General features: G+C 34.0%; 1 protein-coding gene across 1 annotated transcript; it reads left to right on the forward strand.

The window, feature by feature from the left end:
- Positions 1–1,076: 1,076 nt before the first annotated feature.
- Positions 1,077–19,226, forward strand: LOC125049744 (cilia- and flagella-associated protein 251-like). Its single transcript, XM_047649182.1, has 17 exons — positions 1,077–1,235; positions 2,371–2,517; positions 3,255–3,513; positions 4,035–4,150; positions 4,793–5,073; positions 6,099–6,250; positions 7,830–7,938; positions 8,396–8,589; positions 9,920–10,071; positions 10,644–10,873; positions 13,936–14,047; positions 14,563–14,793; positions 15,619–15,710; positions 16,177–16,411; positions 17,143–17,365; positions 18,184–18,293; positions 19,098–19,226. The coding sequence occupies exons 1-17, from the start codon at positions 1,080–1,082 to the stop codon at positions 19,224–19,226; spliced, it is 2,928 nt and encodes a 975-aa protein (XP_047505138.1). The 5' UTR covers positions 1,077–1,079.
- Positions 19,227–19,365: the final 139 nt, after the last annotated feature.

Below are 19,365 nucleotides of genomic sequence, written 5' to 3' on the forward strand. Positions count from 1 at the left end.
TTTAATTTTCTATTCATTAATTTTCAATTATAAATAATTATATATTTTGATTATTATTATACTATAAAGAAGGGCAGTAGAAAGAAATCATAAAGAGAATAGGAGGCACAACTTAGACAAGAAGAACTAACATTAGAAAAGGATGGAAGCAGCTGGAAGAGAGAAGATACGCTGATCGCCAACACATATCTGATGTATTAGATTAAGTTATGTTATGAAACTAAAACAGTCAATAGAGTCAATAATATCATAAATTTATTTTTTAACATCACATGTACATATTGATTCCTAAGAAATAAATAAATAAGAAGTCATCGTTTTTAATACTTAATTGTTTTTCTTGCATTAAATTTTAATTACGTTCTTTAATTAAATAAATTACCGAAATTATTTAATACACTTTGGAAATACAACAATTACAACTGTTTAAATGAATGAATGAAAAATTAAAAACTGTTTAAATATTTTCTCGATAGTAAAATGTAACATTCGGGTAGCTGCTTTTGTTTTAATAAATTAACGCGTAGACACTTGACTAGAGCTTTTTAAATATATACGATATACAAAATATGTATACTGTTTTCGTTATTAATCATACTTTTAACAGTATGTGCGCAATAATTAAGTATCTTATAAATAGGTCCAAGGCCAATAAATAGGTATGTAGAATTATATTTTCGTCTCAGTAACAGAGCAAATGAATATACGTTCATTTAAAACCTAACGGTTTCATATAAAACAGTTGAATAAAACCTTCACGCACTAATTAAAGAAAAGAGCGTACCATTTCTTAAACGGCAACGCACTTGCGAGCCTTCTGGCAATGTGAGTGCCCATGGGCGGCGGTATCACTTAACATCAGATGAGCCTCCTGCCCGTTTGCCTCCTATTACATTAAAAATAATCTTGCTAAATTTTATTTATATTTTAAATAGATTTTTAAGTTTTATTAAGAACTTTTACGGAACTTTTGTCATTTGACATTGATATATTGATTGTTATTGACGTACAACGTCTTCAATATTGTTAATATCTTTGATAATACAATAATATTATTAAAGGTTGATAACAAATTGAACATGCAGCAATCAAAATCATTAGAAAAGTTCCACTCTCTTCCAAACATAAGAGCTGGATTAAGCGAAGGGGATTTGCGAAAATTGTACAGTCTCTCTCTATCACAGATACGGAAGCATGCCGAATTTGCGGAATACAATTATAAGCCGGCATCTTTCGTTAGTATTTACTATGTTAGAATATATCCATAAATTAATTCTCTAGTATGTATATGTAACGTACCTACTTATTTTTATTTAGTTTCATTACGGAAGTACTTAGGAAGCGTTCAAGTATTACGTAGCGAATTTTGGGAGGAAGGGGGGTCTATTTGTAAAACGTTACGATGCGGGGCGGGGATTGAATTACGCGTTATTGTTAATATTATTTTCGACTTTCCAGTACTTTACCCCACATAATGGTAACATTTAGGTATAATGAGTGACTGGGTGGTCACGAATCGTTAAAACGTTGTAAAAATAGTAAACTATTGAGTACAGAAAAACGTTACGGCGCGTTACATGGGGGGGGGGGGGTCAATAATCTCATAAAATTGCGACGTAATACTTGAACGCTCCCTTATTCGTACTTTAAGTTATTAAACCAAATTTTTATTAAGAGAGAGAGTCGTAACTCTGTAACTTCCAAAAGCAACTTCAATGCTATGTTATTGTACCGCGCTATTCCAAAGTTAAACCAATTACGTTGAAATTACATACATTAGCTTTTAAGTTACTGAGTACCAACTCAGTTAGTTAAACAATGTTTGACTAATTTAGTCTTACGGGTGATGTGTAGCCGACACCGAGTTATATCATATTTAGGCTATACAATGCACAGAGGAGATGAGAACTTGGAGGAACATCGTGGTTGGTAAAATAGAACGCAAAAGATCACGTGGCGTTCACCAACCAGATGGACTGATCGAGTGAAAGACTCATCGTCCTCAAAACTGTATACTGGAATAAGAGAGGCGCTGGAGAGAAACTGGTGGAAACAGATTCCGCTCATTGATGCTCCATTGATAACCACGACGCTCACTTCTGAGGTTCCTCATGATAAAAACGACGTTCCTCATGGTAAAAATTGACTTCGGATACTGTATGGAATAAAAGTGTAGATGAATCTAATAAACAGAGTCTGTTTAACTGGTGATTGCCCTTTTAATAGCTTACAAAACAGTGAATTTACGAAAAATAGACAATGAATTCCTGATATGATCGATATTTCTGAGCGTCGTGGTCGGTAGCTCTACCGACTAAAGTGTAGCAGTTATATTTAACATTGATAACGAATTGTATATTTTTAATACAGAACATACGTTGGATTTACGGTTACAACCCTAGAGCGGGTGTGATTAATCTAAAGGACCGCGACAAGTCGGAAATCTTCTATGCAGCTGGTAACTGCGGTGTGCTGTATGACTGGGAGAGTGATCAAATGCGAATATTGCAAGGACATGTAAGTCGAGTAATTGGTTACTAGTTTCTATAAGAGAAACAATCACTTCATATTGGGATCATAACTCTTTCTGATAAAAAATCCAACATGGCGGCGAATACGGCGTTCCATATAAAATAAATTGTATAATAATAATAATAATAATAATAATAATAATAATAATAATAAGTCATTTAATCATTTAGGTACAATTTGTACTCTTATGCATGTCAACTCCCCATCTTACAGCGGCACTAGTGCCCACACATTGTCATCGTCTATAAATTCCCGAACAGTGTAATATCCTCCCTTTGTTAGGGTTTTCTTGATGCAAAGCTTAAACTCATGTATCGGAAGTTTGGTTACACGGTCCGGAATCTTGTTAAATATCTGTATACATTTCCCCATAAATGAGTGAGCAGTTTTATGAAGTCTGAAAGCTGGAAAATCAAGTCTATTCCTACTTCTTGTGTTTAAATTGTGACAGTCACTGCGCTTTATAAATTTATTAATGTTTTTATAAACGTACATAATATTTTCATACACATATTGGGAGGCAACTGTTTGTTACTTCTGCAGTTTTATAAGTGAAAGAATCCACTTTTTATTTATAAAATTTAAATATATAATGATTAATAAATAAGTTCTTAATTTTGGTTGGCATCCTGTTCGTATATTACCAATTATTTATAACCATTTCCTTTATTATTCATACTTAATCTTGATAAATCTGGCATTCTTCTGGCAATTTCTTCCAGAGACACGTAGTCCTGTTCTTAGCAACAGATGCTCAGGGTAAATGGTTAGTCACTGGTGACTCAGGACCTGAAAATATTATCATAATTTGGGACACCTCTGACTTATTTCCACAAAAGACGTTGTTTTCACCACATGGCAGCAGCAAGTTAGCAAAGATCTCTCTCAGTGCTGATGCTAAATATCTTATGACCTTGGCGTATGCAGACATAGCTGTTCTACACTGGTGGATATGGTCCTTTGGATACGACATTCCTCATGGTAAAAATTTCCTTCGGATACTGTATGGAATAAAAGTGTAGATAAACCTAATAAACAGAGTCGGTTTAATTGGTTCCCTTTTACCTATAGCTTATAAAACAGTGAATTTACGAAAAAAAGTCAATGAATTCCTGATATGATCGATCGATACTTCATCATTTAACAAGCTCGGTGGGCAAAAAGAGCTTTGAATTCTTATATCTTTGACTCTTTCATCTAAAATATAAGCTTTTTAGTTTATTTTATTATTATTTTAGATTAAGGTTGGTGATTCTAATTTTTTTTAGATTTGATATTGCAGCTCTTGCACTTTACCCATCAATTAATTTTTTTTAGTTTTTTCCTTACTAGGGTTGCCTGAAAGAGATCGCATGTTAGCGATAAGGCCACCCGTTACATCCCTTATAATTTTTATGTGCTTATGTGTGTAATAAAAATATATATATTTAAAGATGTATGTAATCCTACCTCATGTTGATTTTGGAATAAGAGAGACATTGATTCCACCACAATTCTTTCAGCGACACTGGAAGTGGATATACCTCGTGATGGTGTTCTTGACATGAGTTTTAATCCAAATGATAGTTTGCAGTTTCTTCTTCTAACTAAACAGGATATTTGGATTGGGACAGCTAAGGTTTGTTTTTTTATTAATCTTTTAATTTAGCTCTGTACAACGTAAGCCTTTCTCAATCTAAAAAGATAAAATATGTTAGTAATAAATTCGTTGAACTTTTAGTAGTTGTGTAGTTGTAAAGATGATGCTTGAATGCGAAACATCGGTATGATAATAATTAATAATTAAGCCTCATTTATTCCTTGAAACATTCATCCATTTACCAGTGTGTTTAAGTATATGTTGTAAAGATGGATGATATTTTTATTGGAAAACATAGAATTGTATAAACATGCGTTTATTATTGGAATATGTTTTGATAGTGTAATTTTAAACCTAAATATGTACGGTTCCTGGGTCATCGGGGTGCTTTAAATAAATGAGGATTTTAATTTTCCTCTATATTAACCGCGTACAACAATAGAATATAAGCGAAATAATGAAATAGTAATGGCTATGTTACGAATGAAAGCAATGTAACAGTTGAAGAGAGTGCCTACGTGTATACTTTCAGGGCGTAACTCCGACGATTTACCTAAAACGCTTATTTAACTAAGAAAGCCTCAGTGAGCAAAATGTACAGCTTTGACTCGTACAATAACTATTGTTTTTCTGTTCTAATAAATTAATTTTCTCAAATATATATTCCATAATACATTTTAGAAAATATTTATAACGGAAAGAGGAATTGTGAAGGAAACGGACGATTACGAGTTGATGATTCGTATGCCGACCAGAAAAGCAGCCCCAGAAGTTGGAAGACTCACTTGCTTCACGTTTGCAAAGGCCCAGATTGTGGTAGGAACGAGTCGGGGAGCTGTATTGTTATATAGTGCGACTGTTGGGAACCAGGAAAATATAAACCTGAATTACGAAGAACTACGATTCATAAAGATTTTGAAAATTGAACAAATAAAGATCAATGTTATTCAGAGCGTGGATGGGTATGAATTTCAATTTACTGTTTCACTTTGCTTACTATTGAGGTTAGGTCACAGTTAGATATCAGCCCTGCGATTCTGTAACTCACTTTTCGAACTCACACAGCGGTTTTCCCATTGGCGGTCGCTCTCAAATCAGTCATGAAGCAGTCATTTTATGATTTGGCATTCTGATAAACAATAAACTACAAGCTCCCACCTTTTCATTTAAACAGGTTGATCAACATATATCCGCTTACTAAATATGAGTGTAAAAAAGCTACAGTCAAATGGCTTAAAAATCTAGACTACGAGGGGACTGAGAAGTTGTTAGTAGTCCTCAGCTAATACCTAACACTAACACGTTATGTATACGAGTACATAGGTACACTATCACCCATGCTCATATATGCTTCACTAAGACATATATACACTAAGTCATAAATTCACTAACACATACATACATTAACACTTACATACACTAAACCATACATGCACCATCACATACACCCACTTAAATGTGAGTATATTTGTAATATTTGTAATAGTTTCTCGATCAAATTGATGTACCTACTTAAATTCCATTCGGTCCGGATGCGGAGGGACTGGCAATCTGTAATACAGGTATCCTAGTACAGTCGCCAGTCTCTCACACAGATTTTGCCTGTTAATGCTGAAATTTGTATTTTGTGTCTGTATTTTTTTTTTTTTTGTGTGAGAGAAAACAAATAAATATTTTATTATTATTTATTATTTTCAGAAGTTTGTAAAGTGAGTTACAGAATCGCAGGGCTGTAGGGGCCTGGGTTTAGGAAATATGATGGTTTGATTCCGCTAACAGTATGGGAACAAAAAGGAATGCCAATGTAAATTCGATTGAGACTAGCTCTAACCTTTGGTGGTGATGATCGGTGTTGTCGAGAGAAATCAATCTTCCTCTCCAATCAGCAGATAATAAAATATAGCTTTAAGATTTTTAGTAGGTAAAATAGAGTGCCACATCAAGTTGACAGTTTTGCTGCTGTAAAACATTTTATTGTTTTTTTCAGGGTGATAGTAACGGGCAATGATATAGGCGAGTTGCGCTTCTATGATGAGCAGTTAAAGTTGCTGTACTGGATCCACGGCTTTCAGGTGGACTCAGTCAGAGGCATCAGTTTTGATATGATTCGGCGAAGTTTTCAAATATTAGACCCTAAATGTATGTCTACCCTAAATATTTTGCGATTAATGCATTTTTTTGTTGATTGGACAATTCACACCAATTGACCTAGTCCCATGCTAAGCTGGTGAAGCTTGTGTTATGGGTACTAGGCAACGGATATACATACATATTATAGATAGATAGACATATAAATACATATTTAAACATCCAAGACCTAAGCACAACATCAAATGCTCCTCACATCGATGTTTGTCTCAGCCGAGGATGGTACCCGGGACCCATGGATTCGCAGTCAGGGGTACTAACCACTAGACCAATGAGCCGTCAATTGTATGTTTTACTTATAGTAGCTATTCTAGCTATATATTAGAATTATATTATATTGATCTATATAGAGATAGATCGCGAAGGCCAGGTTTGCGATACCAACAGCCAGAACTAGTCTGTTGCACTAATACCCGTTATCAAAGACGTTGCGCCTACTAAATACTGTCTCCAACACTATCGACATATTTATATGTGCGCAAGAGGGAGTTCACAGTATTGTGTATCTTATATATTTAATAATTTTTTTTTCCACATTACCGTACTGGTACTGTAAGGAAAGTGTATAGTAGTTTTTTGGGTATAAATAAATTTATACTAGAAACTATGTGATATTAAAATAAAAAAAATACACTGTATATTATTATTAAGCCTTTGCGAGATTTAAATGAAACAAATTGTAAACATTTAGTTTTATCGCAATCAATGGGTGTATATGTCACCGTAAAATTGTAAACACTGTTAGATTGTAAACTATCTCGCGAGATTGTAAACTGTCCAAAGATTGTGAACTCAACGTACTGCTTACAATTTAACGTATTATTATTCGGTAGATTGTACTCTATCGAAGTGAAACCGTCAAATTACTATCTAAAATTGTCAACTGTCCGAAGGTTGTCCCCGATTGGGCGGCTTTATAGTAGACCGTTAATTAGTAATACGTTAAATTGTAAGCAGTACGTTGAGTTCACAATCTTTGGACAGTTTACAATCTCGCGAGATAGATTACAATCTAACGGTATTTACAATTTTACGTTAACATATACGAAACGTATGTGAAATTTCTGATAGTGAAGTAGGAAAAAATAAAACAGTTACAATTTAAATTCAATGAAATATAGCTATAGTATATTTTTATATTAGGTAACAAGGAGTGCCCTTGCTATGACAAGGTGAAAACGGGTGTGGATCCAGAAACCAAGATGCGACGCCAGAAGCTAATGAAAAAAGCAATACCTTCTGACGCAACAACTGCCAATAAGCCTTTTTTGGTTCGAGATTTCGTTCTATGTCAGTTAAGATTTCTTCTTGCATTTAAAAAAAATATCCAATTTATGGACGAATTTGACTTAAGTTCCTTGAAGAAAAGAGCGCACCGATTCATAAAAGGCGCTTGCGAGCTTGTTGACAGTGTGAGTAATCATTAGGTACCACTTAACATCAGATGAGCTCGGTTGCCGCCTGTACTATAAAGAAAGAAGTAAGTACACCACTTTAAATACAGAAATGTGAGCCAAATACGAAAAAATAATTAATAGTTTTAAACAAGATATAAATTTATTTTATTCAGGTACCTATAATGAGGGGGTTTCGTTCGTTAATTTCACAACGGAGACTCTGCAAACAGTTCTTGATAATAGGATCATGCACGCTATGACCTTGACAGTGCATCCTGAAAAGTAAGTCATGCTTCTTCGAATTTATTATTAGTTACACTGTTTACTGAAAAGCAAAATAAAAGTGCGAGCGTACACATTTCAGAAGTGAAACTTCTTTGGCAAACTAATTTTTAACTGTTGTTCATATTTATACAAATCTAAAACTTTAGATTTCCGAGACGAGATGGAGGGAAAAAGGAAGATATGTTAGGAATTTAATTGTCATAAATTATTTTGTATAAAATATAAAATACTAATATTTCATAAATTCTTTACGAAATTTTAATTTTAAAAATAGAATTTCTATACTTCCTTCTCACTCTCTCTCAAACGGTCTCAATCGCTCTCTCCCTTTTCTTCCACAAAAACGCTGCACGTCTTCGTGACGTAAGACGTTCCGTAAAAATTTAACCCTCATGCGCCTAAAGAAGTTTCACTTCAAAAAATGATTCAAGATCTTAATAAAATTTTCATAAAGGTCATTTCTTTGTGTGGGCTACTCGGAGGGCTTGATCGAGCTCCATAATTATGTTCAGCACAAATTGTTTGTTCGCCTTGATCTTCGAGAGAAGTTCAAAGTAATAATTCCTCCAAATGACGACTCAATAAAGGGTGATTTTGAAGTCAACTATCCGGAACTGTCAGTCACGTGTCTGAAGTACTCGCCCTCAGGTAAACTTCATATTTAATAAATAGCTGTAGTGAATGGAATGAAGTCGATAGTAGGAAATCTCCCCGAATCCTTTTAAGTATACAATAATCCGTATTTTATCCTTGTAAAGTTTTAGCCAAGTAGTTTAGTTTAGTTTTAGTTAAGTTTAGTTTAGTTTAGTTTAGTTTAGTTTAGTTTAGTTTAGTTTAGTTTAGTTTAGTTTAGTTTAGTTTAGTTTAGTTTAGTTTAGTTTAGTTTAGTTTAGTTTAGTTTAGTTTAGTTTAGTTTAGTTTAGTTTAGTTTAGTTTAGTTTAGTTTAGTTTAGTTTAGTTTAGTTTAGTTTAGTTTAGTTTAGTTTAGTTTAGTTTAGTTTAGTTTAGTTTAGTTTAGTTTAGTTTAGTTTAGTTTAGTTTAGTTTAGTTTAGTTTAGTTTAGTTTAGTTTAGTTTAGTTTAGTTTAGTTTAGTTTAGTTTAGTTTAGTTTAGTTTAGTTTAGTTTAGTTTAGTTTAGTTTAGTTTAGTTTAGTTTAGTTTAGTTTAGTTTAGTTTAGTTTAGTTTAGTTTAGTTTAGTTTAGTTTAGTTTAGTTTAGTTTAGTTTAGTTTAGTTTAGTTTAGTTTAGTTTAGTTTAGTTTAGTTTAGTTTAGTTTAGTTTAGTTTAGTTTAGTTTAGTTTAGTTTAGTTTAGTTTAGTTTAGTTTAGTTTAGTTTAGTTTAGTTTAGTTTAGTTTAGTTTAGTTTAGTTTAGTTTAGTTTAGTTTAGTTTAGTTTAGTTTAGTTTAGTTTTTCGTACCTAACATTTAAAAATAATTTGAATTAGCAACTAGTAAAACTTTTTTAACTCCATTGCTACGTAAAATAATTAAAGAAATATTCTACTTAATATGATAAGTAGAAAGGATTAATTTGTACTATTACAAAATTGATAAAAATTTATTATAAATAAATCAATGGCGCTACAACCTTTTTAGGTCTGGGCCTCAGATGTCTGTATCTGTTTCATGATCATTTTTAGATCTAATAGGCAACTAGGTGATAAGCTTTCTGTGCCTGACGCACGCCATTGACTTTTTGGGTCTAAGGCAAGCCGTTTTCGGCATATAGAAAGAAAGTCCATTGGTGCACAGCCGGGGATCGAACCTACGACCTTAGGGATGAGAGTCGCACGCTGAAGCCATTAGGCCAACACTGCTCACAAATCAAGAACATCTTTATAATTGCAAGTATAATAAATATTTTTATATGTATATCTTATTGATTATATACTTAGGCCAAAAAAAGTTTTGAAGAAATGATAATGTACTTTTATAAAAAAAGCGTCACTAATTTCGTACCGTAACTGTTATATTTAAGGTCTACACTTGGCATGCGGACTTGACACGGGCGAGTTATTATTCTTGGACCCTATCACTATAGACCTCCTTACACCAATTCCGTTCAAAGACACCGAACACTCTATCAAGGAAATCAACTACAGCTGCGATTCTATAACCCTAGCATTTGCAGTGAGTTCTTTTCTATAGTTAATACATTTATTAAGTGAATACATACGCTTTCTTTAAAAAACGAAGTAGGTTAGGTAGGGAGTTAATTCTCTTGGAAGATTAACTCCTAAAAAGTCTAAAATGTATTTATATATTATATATGTATTACATATTATTAATTATTTATATGTGTATTTGTAAAATATAAAAAAAAAAGTTTTAGTTAGATATAACATGAACAAATGCGACGAAATTTATTGACTTAATATTATAACAATATACTCCAATTCCGGGAAAAATACTAATTTTGAGTTGGATTGATAGAAGGCTGATTAATTATATATATGTCGCAGCCAACTTGCTTAATTAGCCGTTCAATCAAAAGCCTAGCCGCTTTACTAACGGCCTGAATGATATTCAGCCATTTCATCAAACAGCTAGGCAAATATTAAATAACTTGAATCGATTACGTTTCATTACCTGCCTAGCCTGTTCATTTCAATTTAGTTCCACTTTCCGCAACCTAACGCGGAAGCTTTCCTAACTGTCAATATGGCGTCGCTCATGACTTCCAAAAACATTTTCAATTTCAGGATGCAGGGAGAACTGTTTGCGTCTATAAGTACGACTGCAATAATTTCCAATGGCAATTCATAGGAAAGCATAGAGCGCATTACAAAGAAATCACCTCTGTATTCTTTTTACCTGAAAAGAATGCCAATGGCGAATACAAATTGTTATCCCTTGGTGCTGATAGAATGATGGTGGAATATGACATAGGAAATAGTTCAGATGAATATTTAGAAATCCTTAGCTTGGATAGGTACTGCTTTTGATATTAGCCGATTAGATTTGAATAAAACACTATTTTGACCGGATTGAAGTTATGTATTATTATAAATTTACAACTATTTAACATAATTGGTGACCACGCACGCTGTAAAGCACGCGAAACGTCGGATAAATTTAAAATTATGTTAAATAGTTGTAAATTTATAATAATACATAACCAGTGGCGTAGCTAGGTGACCAAGGGCCCTGGGGCAAATTAAAAAATGGGGCCCCATTGCTATGTAAACTGATTAGGTTTTATCAAATTAAAATATGAAATATACAGATAATTTAAAAATGCTAAGCTACGTAAGCTCTTATTTGTGCGGGGCAGGTAATAAAAATATTCAAACTCAAACTCAAACTTCAATTCAAGGGTTATATAAAGGTCCGGCCTACCAACTGACTAAATAACAATTATATTTACAATTTTTTCCTAGCTTTAGTTTTCGCAAAAGTATCAATGACTTCGTTTAAATCCAGGCTTGATGCGGTTTTGTTTTCAATTGCTATCTAATTCGCGTTATACTGGGTGCCGCACAAGTACTGGCACTAAAGAATTTTTTTTTATATGACATTTCCTGTCATTCTGTTGTTGAAAATTGTGTAGTGAACGTAAATGTGAACGTGAATGTAAAATACACTGAAAATAAACAAAGAAAGTTTTACTCCCCAAAAACGTGGAATAATCGTGTCAATGTTCTTACGGAATAATTCATCAGTGATAAAAACACAACGTGAATTTCGTCGACGATTTCCCCACCGTCCGGCACCGATTGGTCGCACAATCCGACACTTTGCCACACGCCTTGAAGCAACTGGCTCAACATTGGATAGACCTAAGTCTGGGAGACCAAGAACAGGCCGTTCAGCTGAAAATATCGATGCTGTGCGCGAAGATGTGGAAGAGTGTCCAGAAACAACAAGGAGGCGACGTGCCACGGAATTGGGAATTTCCAGACGGACCCTGCAGCGTATTTTGGTGAAAGACTTAAAGATTTTCCGTAAGAACATTGACACGATTATTCCATGTTCTTGGGGATTAAAACGGTCCATGTTTATTTTCAGTGTATTTTACATTTGTTCACTACACAATTTTCAACAACAGAATGAAATGAAATGAAAGAAATGTCATATAAAAAAAATTAACAAATTTTCTATAGTGCCAGTACTTTTGCGCCACCCAGTACAATGAGCTGTAGCCGAAATCTTTAGATTTGACACGATTTATTGACTTTACCGGACATCAATATGAGTGGTAAAATCAAATAAAATTGAATCACTATATTGACCAGTGCAAAAAAGTTTATTGACATTAGCTTACTTACTCCTGATACAGCATGAATTTTTAACCGTTCTCAAAATAAAAAATTTAACTCGAGTTAAATTTTTTATTGAATTCGAATTCACAATAAAATGCACATCGATGAATAATAAAATGCACATATCACTATCCGTCAAATTGGCAACACTGCCAACCTACAGAAAGAATTTAGGGGAATTCCCTAGGCATAACTTTTGAATTTCTCTCAAATTAATGTCTTGATTAAGGTGGGTTTGCAACCTGTCATATTTATTTTGAAAATGGGAGAAATTTCCAAAAGTTCAGAACGATCGAGATTTCTGGTGAAGATTCGAGGGCCCCCTGAGCTTGAGGGCCCCGGGGCACTGCCCCGCCTAGCCCCTTGGTAGCTACGCCACTGTACATAACTTCAATCCGGTCAAAATAGTGTTTTATTCAAATGAACATAAGTTATGTTAATCAAAGACAATACTACGATTAGATTTATTTATGAATCCGTACAACAATTGTTTAGTTAACATTTCTTGTAAAAAATTAAGTTAGTTTTTTGTATAGTGGTCTAGTATTGTATTTTTAGGGTAAAAGCCTCGTTAATATTTTTCCGTATCTCGTTTTTTTTCTCTGATTTTTCTCAATGATCAGATCCAATTGTCTGGTTTTGGATGATACGTTGAAAGTGCATAATTTTCATTATTGTCCTGTTCTTCGTCTCATATGTAATACAGGTTCTTAAACCGTTAAGCCCCATCCACACGCTTGACAAACAATGGCAAACAGCCAACAGCAAACAGCAAACATGGACGTGTGGATGGGTGTTTGTCGTTGTTTGCCTGTTTGTGTTTGTGTTGGGCAGTGTTCGGCATCGGTGTCGGTTTTAGTTGCCAGATCAAAGGATGTTTGGCAAACAGTTTGCTACGTATCCACACGTTTGGTCAGCGATCAGTATGCGCGCGAGCTTGCGGGAGGCGGACGTATTTACTTGCTACACTTTTTCAATTAAAGCCCAAATAATAAAGTCTAAAGCAGTACCTTGTACGATTTCTATGTATTTTAATCATCCACCATCGTCTTTGCTTTCTTCTTTTTTCCTTTTTTCTTTCTCTTGCTTTAATTTATAATAAAAATATGTCAACCCGAAAGTAATAGCTGCCACAAGCTCGTCGTCCGCCATGTTTGCCGATTCGGAATGTTATGAACGTTCGCCAAGCATGTGGATGGCTGTTTGTGTTGGGTGATTGTGGTTGGTGTTTGGGACTTCGTTTGCTGTTTGCGGTGTTTGTGACAAACAGCCAGCGTGAGGATGCCCCATTAAAAATGTTTATTATCTATCTACCATAGACCGCGGGCTATGGGTAAAATCTTCTACAGAAACACCTCTTATAGTATAGTATAGTATAGTATAGTATAGTATAGTATAGTATAGTATAGTATAGTATAGTATAGTATAGTATAGTATAGTATAGTATAGTATAGTATAGTATAGTATAGTATAGTATAGTATAGTATAGTATAGTATAGTATAGTATAGTATAGTATAGTATAGTATAGTATAGTATAGTATAGTATAGTATAGTATAGTATAGTATAGTATAGTATAGTATAGTATAGTATAGTATGGTATTTATTTATTTATTTTTTATGTATTTTAGAATCTAGCATTTATGACTAGATTAGCTTTTAGATTTTTTTAATATTGGTTTTGTTATTGTTTTTTATATTTATTTTATATTTATATAATTTAATAATTTCAGAATAGACCAAATGGCTATTCCCCTGGCTGGTATCCCATGGCCAACGCCTTCGGAAGTAGATCCTGAAAACTTTAGAACTGACATTCCCATGATACTGGTGGCGAATGATGAGGTAGGTATATTTACAATCAATGTTTCCACTTTGTGAAATGATAGTACCATACGCAATGAATACTTCTCCGGAAATCAAAAAACATTCACAGGCAGGTCCTTTGGGTTTAAAAATATGTGTGTAACACTAAACATAAAACAGTCCTTAAGAAAATTAGAAACAACACGATTTATACATACATTTGTGAATCTAAAGTTTGTGGAGCCCTACACACAAAAACAAACAAACTTATTTTGAAACACATACAAAAAAAATCATTCCAATCGGTCCTGCTATTTAAGAGGAGTTCAGTGACATACACATATACAGTAGAATTTAAGCTATCCTATGTTTTAAGTTCATCATCGATCATACTGCACACGGTGTGCAAATTTGATAGAAATCGGTTAAGTAGTTTAGGAGTCCATAGCGGACAAACAACGCGACGCTCAATTTATATTAACTGAAAACTTATTTTGAACCAGCTTCTTTTATTTATTTATTTGTTGAAATATTAGTAATACAAAGAATTTCAGCACAAATACAAGATAATTAATTATGCCACAACTATGACGTTATCAACCATACTTGGACCACGATTTGAACATCCGGTGTGTAGAATTCAACTTATTACAAGGAAGGGTGAAGAAGACGAGCAAGATGAGAAATATTTACTTTTTGCCACCAAAAACGTCATCGGCCTACAAATGTTTCCATTGGATGGCAATCCTTGGAAACATGCTGGACTTTTGGGACATCCTTTACAGGTCTGAACATTAAACATGAACTTGAGTTTCATAATCGGATGTCGAGGCAGCCCTGCGATTCTGTAACTCACTTTTCGAACTCACACAGCGGCTTTCGCATCGGCGGTCGCTCTGAAATCAGTCGTGAAGCAGTCATTTTATGATTTGGCATTCTAATAAACAATAAACTACCAGCTCCCACCTTTTCAGAATGCCAAATCATAAAATGACTGCTTCACGACTGATTTGAGAGCGACCGCCGATGCGAAAACCGCTGTGTGAGTTCGAAAAGTGAGTTACAGAATCGCAGGGCAGAATACGAAATTCCCCCCGGATCACCTCTACGTTTTTTAAGGCAGTTTTTGCCGCGCACCACTTCTATGTGGTAGAACTAAGGGTCCTTGAAGAAAAGAGTACCGATTCTTAAAAGCCCACAACTCTCTCGCGAGCCCTCTGTCAGTATGTAAATATGTTGGTCATGGGCGGCGTTATCAGTTAAAATCAGGTGAGCTGCCTGTTAAAAAAAACACTGACTTTATACAGTAGTACCCTGTGATCGAGGATTTTATTTAGGAAAAACATACTTCGTTTATGTCTATTATAAAATTCACTTGTAAATAACCAACAGTAATTTCTTTACACAGCTGCAGTCAATAGCAGAACTGGGTGAAGTAAAATGTGAAATTGAACCCTGTAGTAAAAATAAATCGATTCTATGCCTTCGATATTTGAAAAGATTTCGATTCAAATTCTGCTACTATAAATTCTATAATAAAGGTTTTTTTAGGCAAGCACTTGTAATTATGAAGCATACTTAGAATGTTAATAGAAATTCTTTAATTTAAGATTACTGGAATGTGTTTTCGCGAAGATTCCGGTACACTATTTAATATTGGAACAAAGGATTCTTGTGTGTATCAGTGGGCGGCAAATTATAGGTATATTTTTATACTTTTAAGCGTAAAATTGTTTTTGCATAAAGACTATTATTAGCGTATTTCATTCAGTATAACTTTATAACAACGCTTACTTATTTAAGCAGGATGATTATTATTTTAGTAGCTAAAGCGGAATACTTCGAAATTAGAGTCTAGAAAATCTGGTAGTTACCGAGCCGAACATTTTTTAAATTATTTTTTTGTTGTCATAGCTGCTCCTTGCTGATTACAGCGTTTTACTTTTCATTAACTAAAACATCGTTTGGTGTAAGTGTCAAAAACTCTACAAACAATTAACATAAAACGTTCTTTTTATAGTTACAAGAAGGGAAAATAAAAATACGTTATTATAATCATTTTGAAAAGTTTTTGGCTCTGGTAGACATTTTGGGACTTAAAACAAATACCTAAAACACCTTAAATATTTTTCTTCTAAAAGTAATATTTTTGATGTTGAACATCTAAGAGCTGTAGAAACAACGACTAAACAAGGTGGTGGAGACCTGGATCCATATTACTGCTTAGTGGAGGACGGTAGACCTGGATGGCTCTTTCATGAAATTCGGGATCTGTTCTACTATATCCAGATTCTTTGTCAGGGCACCTTCTCACCAGAAATCCGTAGGGTGAAGGATTATGTTCCGATTGATTCGCTTCCGGATATGATGAGGGCTTTGGGATACTTCCCCTCGGAGTACGAGGTATTATTTATGCTGTTTTACATTTACAAGTTAAATTTCTTTAATACGGGATTTAAAGGGGTCTTAGCTACCTATTATGATGATAATATAAACATGATTATTTCTATAGATAGAATATGGACGTATATATATAATACGTAATATAGAATAGTAGACGGAGAAGTAGTAATTTTTCTTTCTACAAAAATTATGCTTCCCCATAGTTTCTTGCTAGTTCTTCTTGCTTGCTGATTTCGTAATTGTAAATTAAGATATCCTTTTTTTAACATTGACATTCATAGTATACATAGTTATCAATATGAATAAATAAATATTGATTTGATTTGGTGTCAAAATCTAACCTAACCAAACCTAGAAGTGTTAATTTCTAACATTTAAAAGTTTATAGATAGAAAACAAAAAATAATTTAAAAGTTAAAATTTTTATAAATTACCAAGATATTTATGGTCATTTGTTAAGTACCTATAGGTACTAAATTTAAACCTCACTAATCCAACGCGCGGGTCATATGCGCCTGCACGTATCGCTGACTTTCTACACTGGTTTCCTTCTCCTTTGCCTTACGAGGAAGTCACAATCCGCTCATAGAAAGCAAAATCTATTGCTGTAAGGCCAGGGTTCAAACGCACCTACCATAGACCATACTAATTTAATTCATAGTGAATAATAACTTTCTTTCTTAGCAAGGAGTGTTACGTAATGTAAACAATTGTGAATGTTTTTATTATAGGTAGAAAATTTGATAGTTGAAGCGAAGTTCAAAGTGTTCCAACGTGTCCCGTCAAGCGAGATTGATTTTGAGGAATTTTTCAAATTGTATATAAACCATAGACCAGCCTTCCCGGACAATGTAAAGAAAATCAGAAATGCCTTTAGACAATTCGCAACACCGAATCAAAATGACGAATTTGTGATTAGCCGTGATGATTTTGTGGATTTGCTTAATCAAAATGGTGACTGTTATACTTATTATGTATTTATCTTGACATCTACATAGTGAGCAGTGTTGGCGTAGTGGCTTCAGCGTGGGACTCTCATCGTGAGGTCTTAGGTTCGATCCCCGGCTGTGGACTCTCTTTCTATGTGCGAATTTAACATTTGCCCGAACGGTGGAGGAAAACATCGTGAGGAAACCGATATGTTAGACCTTAGACCCAAAAAGTCGACGGCGTGTGTCAGTCACTGGAGGATGATCACCTACTTGCCAATTCGATTTAAAAATGATCATGAAACAGATTCAGAAATCTGAGGCCAGGACCTAAAGGGGTTGTAGCGCCACTGATTTATATTTTACATACCTGAGAATATGATAGGTTACATTTCTGAAATCGAGGAAAGAGCGTACCAATCCTTAAAAAGTCTGCAACGCACGCGAGTTTTCAGGCATTGAGATTGTCCATGGGCGGCGTAATCACTTGACATCAGATGAGCCTCCTGTCCGTTTGCCCTCTTCTCTATAATCAACAACCATTCAGATAGGTATAATGATGATCATAGTTTTTATTAACGATTAGACTACATACTACAAACATATATATATATGTGTTTATAGAACAGGGGCACTCTCAATGCCAGAGGGCTCGCGAGTGCATTGCCGGCCTTTTAAGAATTGGTACCCTGTGCATCCCACCACGTCCACCACCGAATGTGTACCCCCTGGGGTTATCTCTGTTCAGTTAAGATTTATCGATCGATACCAAAAACTGAAACAAATGCGACATTCAGCCAAACTTAAAAGTTCAATGACATAATTTAATTGTATGTTTGGTAGGTGAACATTTTTCTCGAGAGTTGTCCTGGTACTTGTTATCAATACTTTATGGTCAGTCGTTTGAGGACCGAGCCGCTTTGCCTGAACCGGATTTCGAATTTATTCCCGAGGTAATATAATTTGTATAAACCAGTCTTATGCACAAATTAGGCTTTCAGTTTTAGTGATGCCTGGTTAATAATATTATTTGCGCTACTTGAAAGTCTTAGATTATTTAGATTTAGTCATATAACTTAATCGTTTTTAGCTAAAAATTGTGATCTCTATTTGCAAAATTACAGATAGAATAGATAGATTATAGTCGAGTTTAGAGGCTTGTTTTTAGGTCCGCTTAACCACTTAACCAGCCATATCATGTCTGCAGACACTAGTCAACTTAATAAAATAAATAAATGCCAAATCTTGCAAGTCTTAGATTAGGTTAGATATCTTGATTACTTATAATTGAATTGGATTCTTTAAATATAGAAGAGAAAAGAATATATAAAGTAACTAGCTGACGCGGCAAATGTTGTTTTGTAAGTAACTATATTATTTCTAGGAAACATTTTATTCGTTCAATAAAAATAACGAACTATTATAATAAAAAATAGGGGTTGATCGTAGAGGGGTGACAATTAAAGGTTGTATGTATTGTTGTTTGTTATATTATAAAAATATAAAAACATAACAAAAAAACATTTTTTTGGGGTAGACACCTACATCACCTACGGTTGATAAGGGAAAAGAACAGAAAAGATTCTGTTGACGTTCATAAGTGAACTTGGTTACCTATATGAATAAAGTTATTTTGAGTTTGAGTTTGATATGAATCTTCTACTTTGAGATAGAGATGTCAGAGAGACCATCCTCTGTTAGACCAAGAAGTTGGAAATCTTCATTTACCTGCATTTATTTGATGGTTTTGTTTCTAGGAGATAACATTGACGGAGTTGCTGACTAATATTATTGGTGTTCAGGATATGGAGACATTTTCAGATTATTCTACTAGGGAATCTATGGTTTCGCAGATTGCCACTTCGTCCGAGTCTGAAGACGCCTAATTAATAAAAAAATATTTTATGTATAATAAAGTTGGTTTGTGGCCAAAGCTTTTTTATTTAATAACCTAAAAGGGACATCTGGTATTTTTGGTAACGAATTTTGGATAAGCTTTATTTGTTAAAATGAATAATATTACTA

The sequence above is a fragment of the Pieris napi genome, chromosome 5, assembly GCF_905475465.1.
Source record: "Pieris napi chromosome 5, ilPieNapi1.2, whole genome shotgun sequence".
NCBI lineage: Eukaryota > Metazoa > Arthropoda > Insecta > Lepidoptera > Pieridae > Pieris > Pieris napi.

Bases quoted from the DNA above. Each gene is read 5' to 3' on its own strand.
- LOC125049744 (XM_047649182.1), top strand. From the start codon at position 1,080: ATGCAGCAATCAAAATCATTAGAAAAGTTCCACTCTCTTCCAAACATA. The intron at 4,151-4,792 runs GTTTGTTTTTTT...AATACATTTTAG, and splicing joins TTTGGATTGGGACAGCTAAG to AAAATATTTATAACGGAAAG. The intron at 16,412-17,142 runs GTATTATTTATG...TTTTTATTATAG, and splicing joins ACTTCCCCTCGGAGTACGAG to GTAGAAAATTTGATAGTTGA.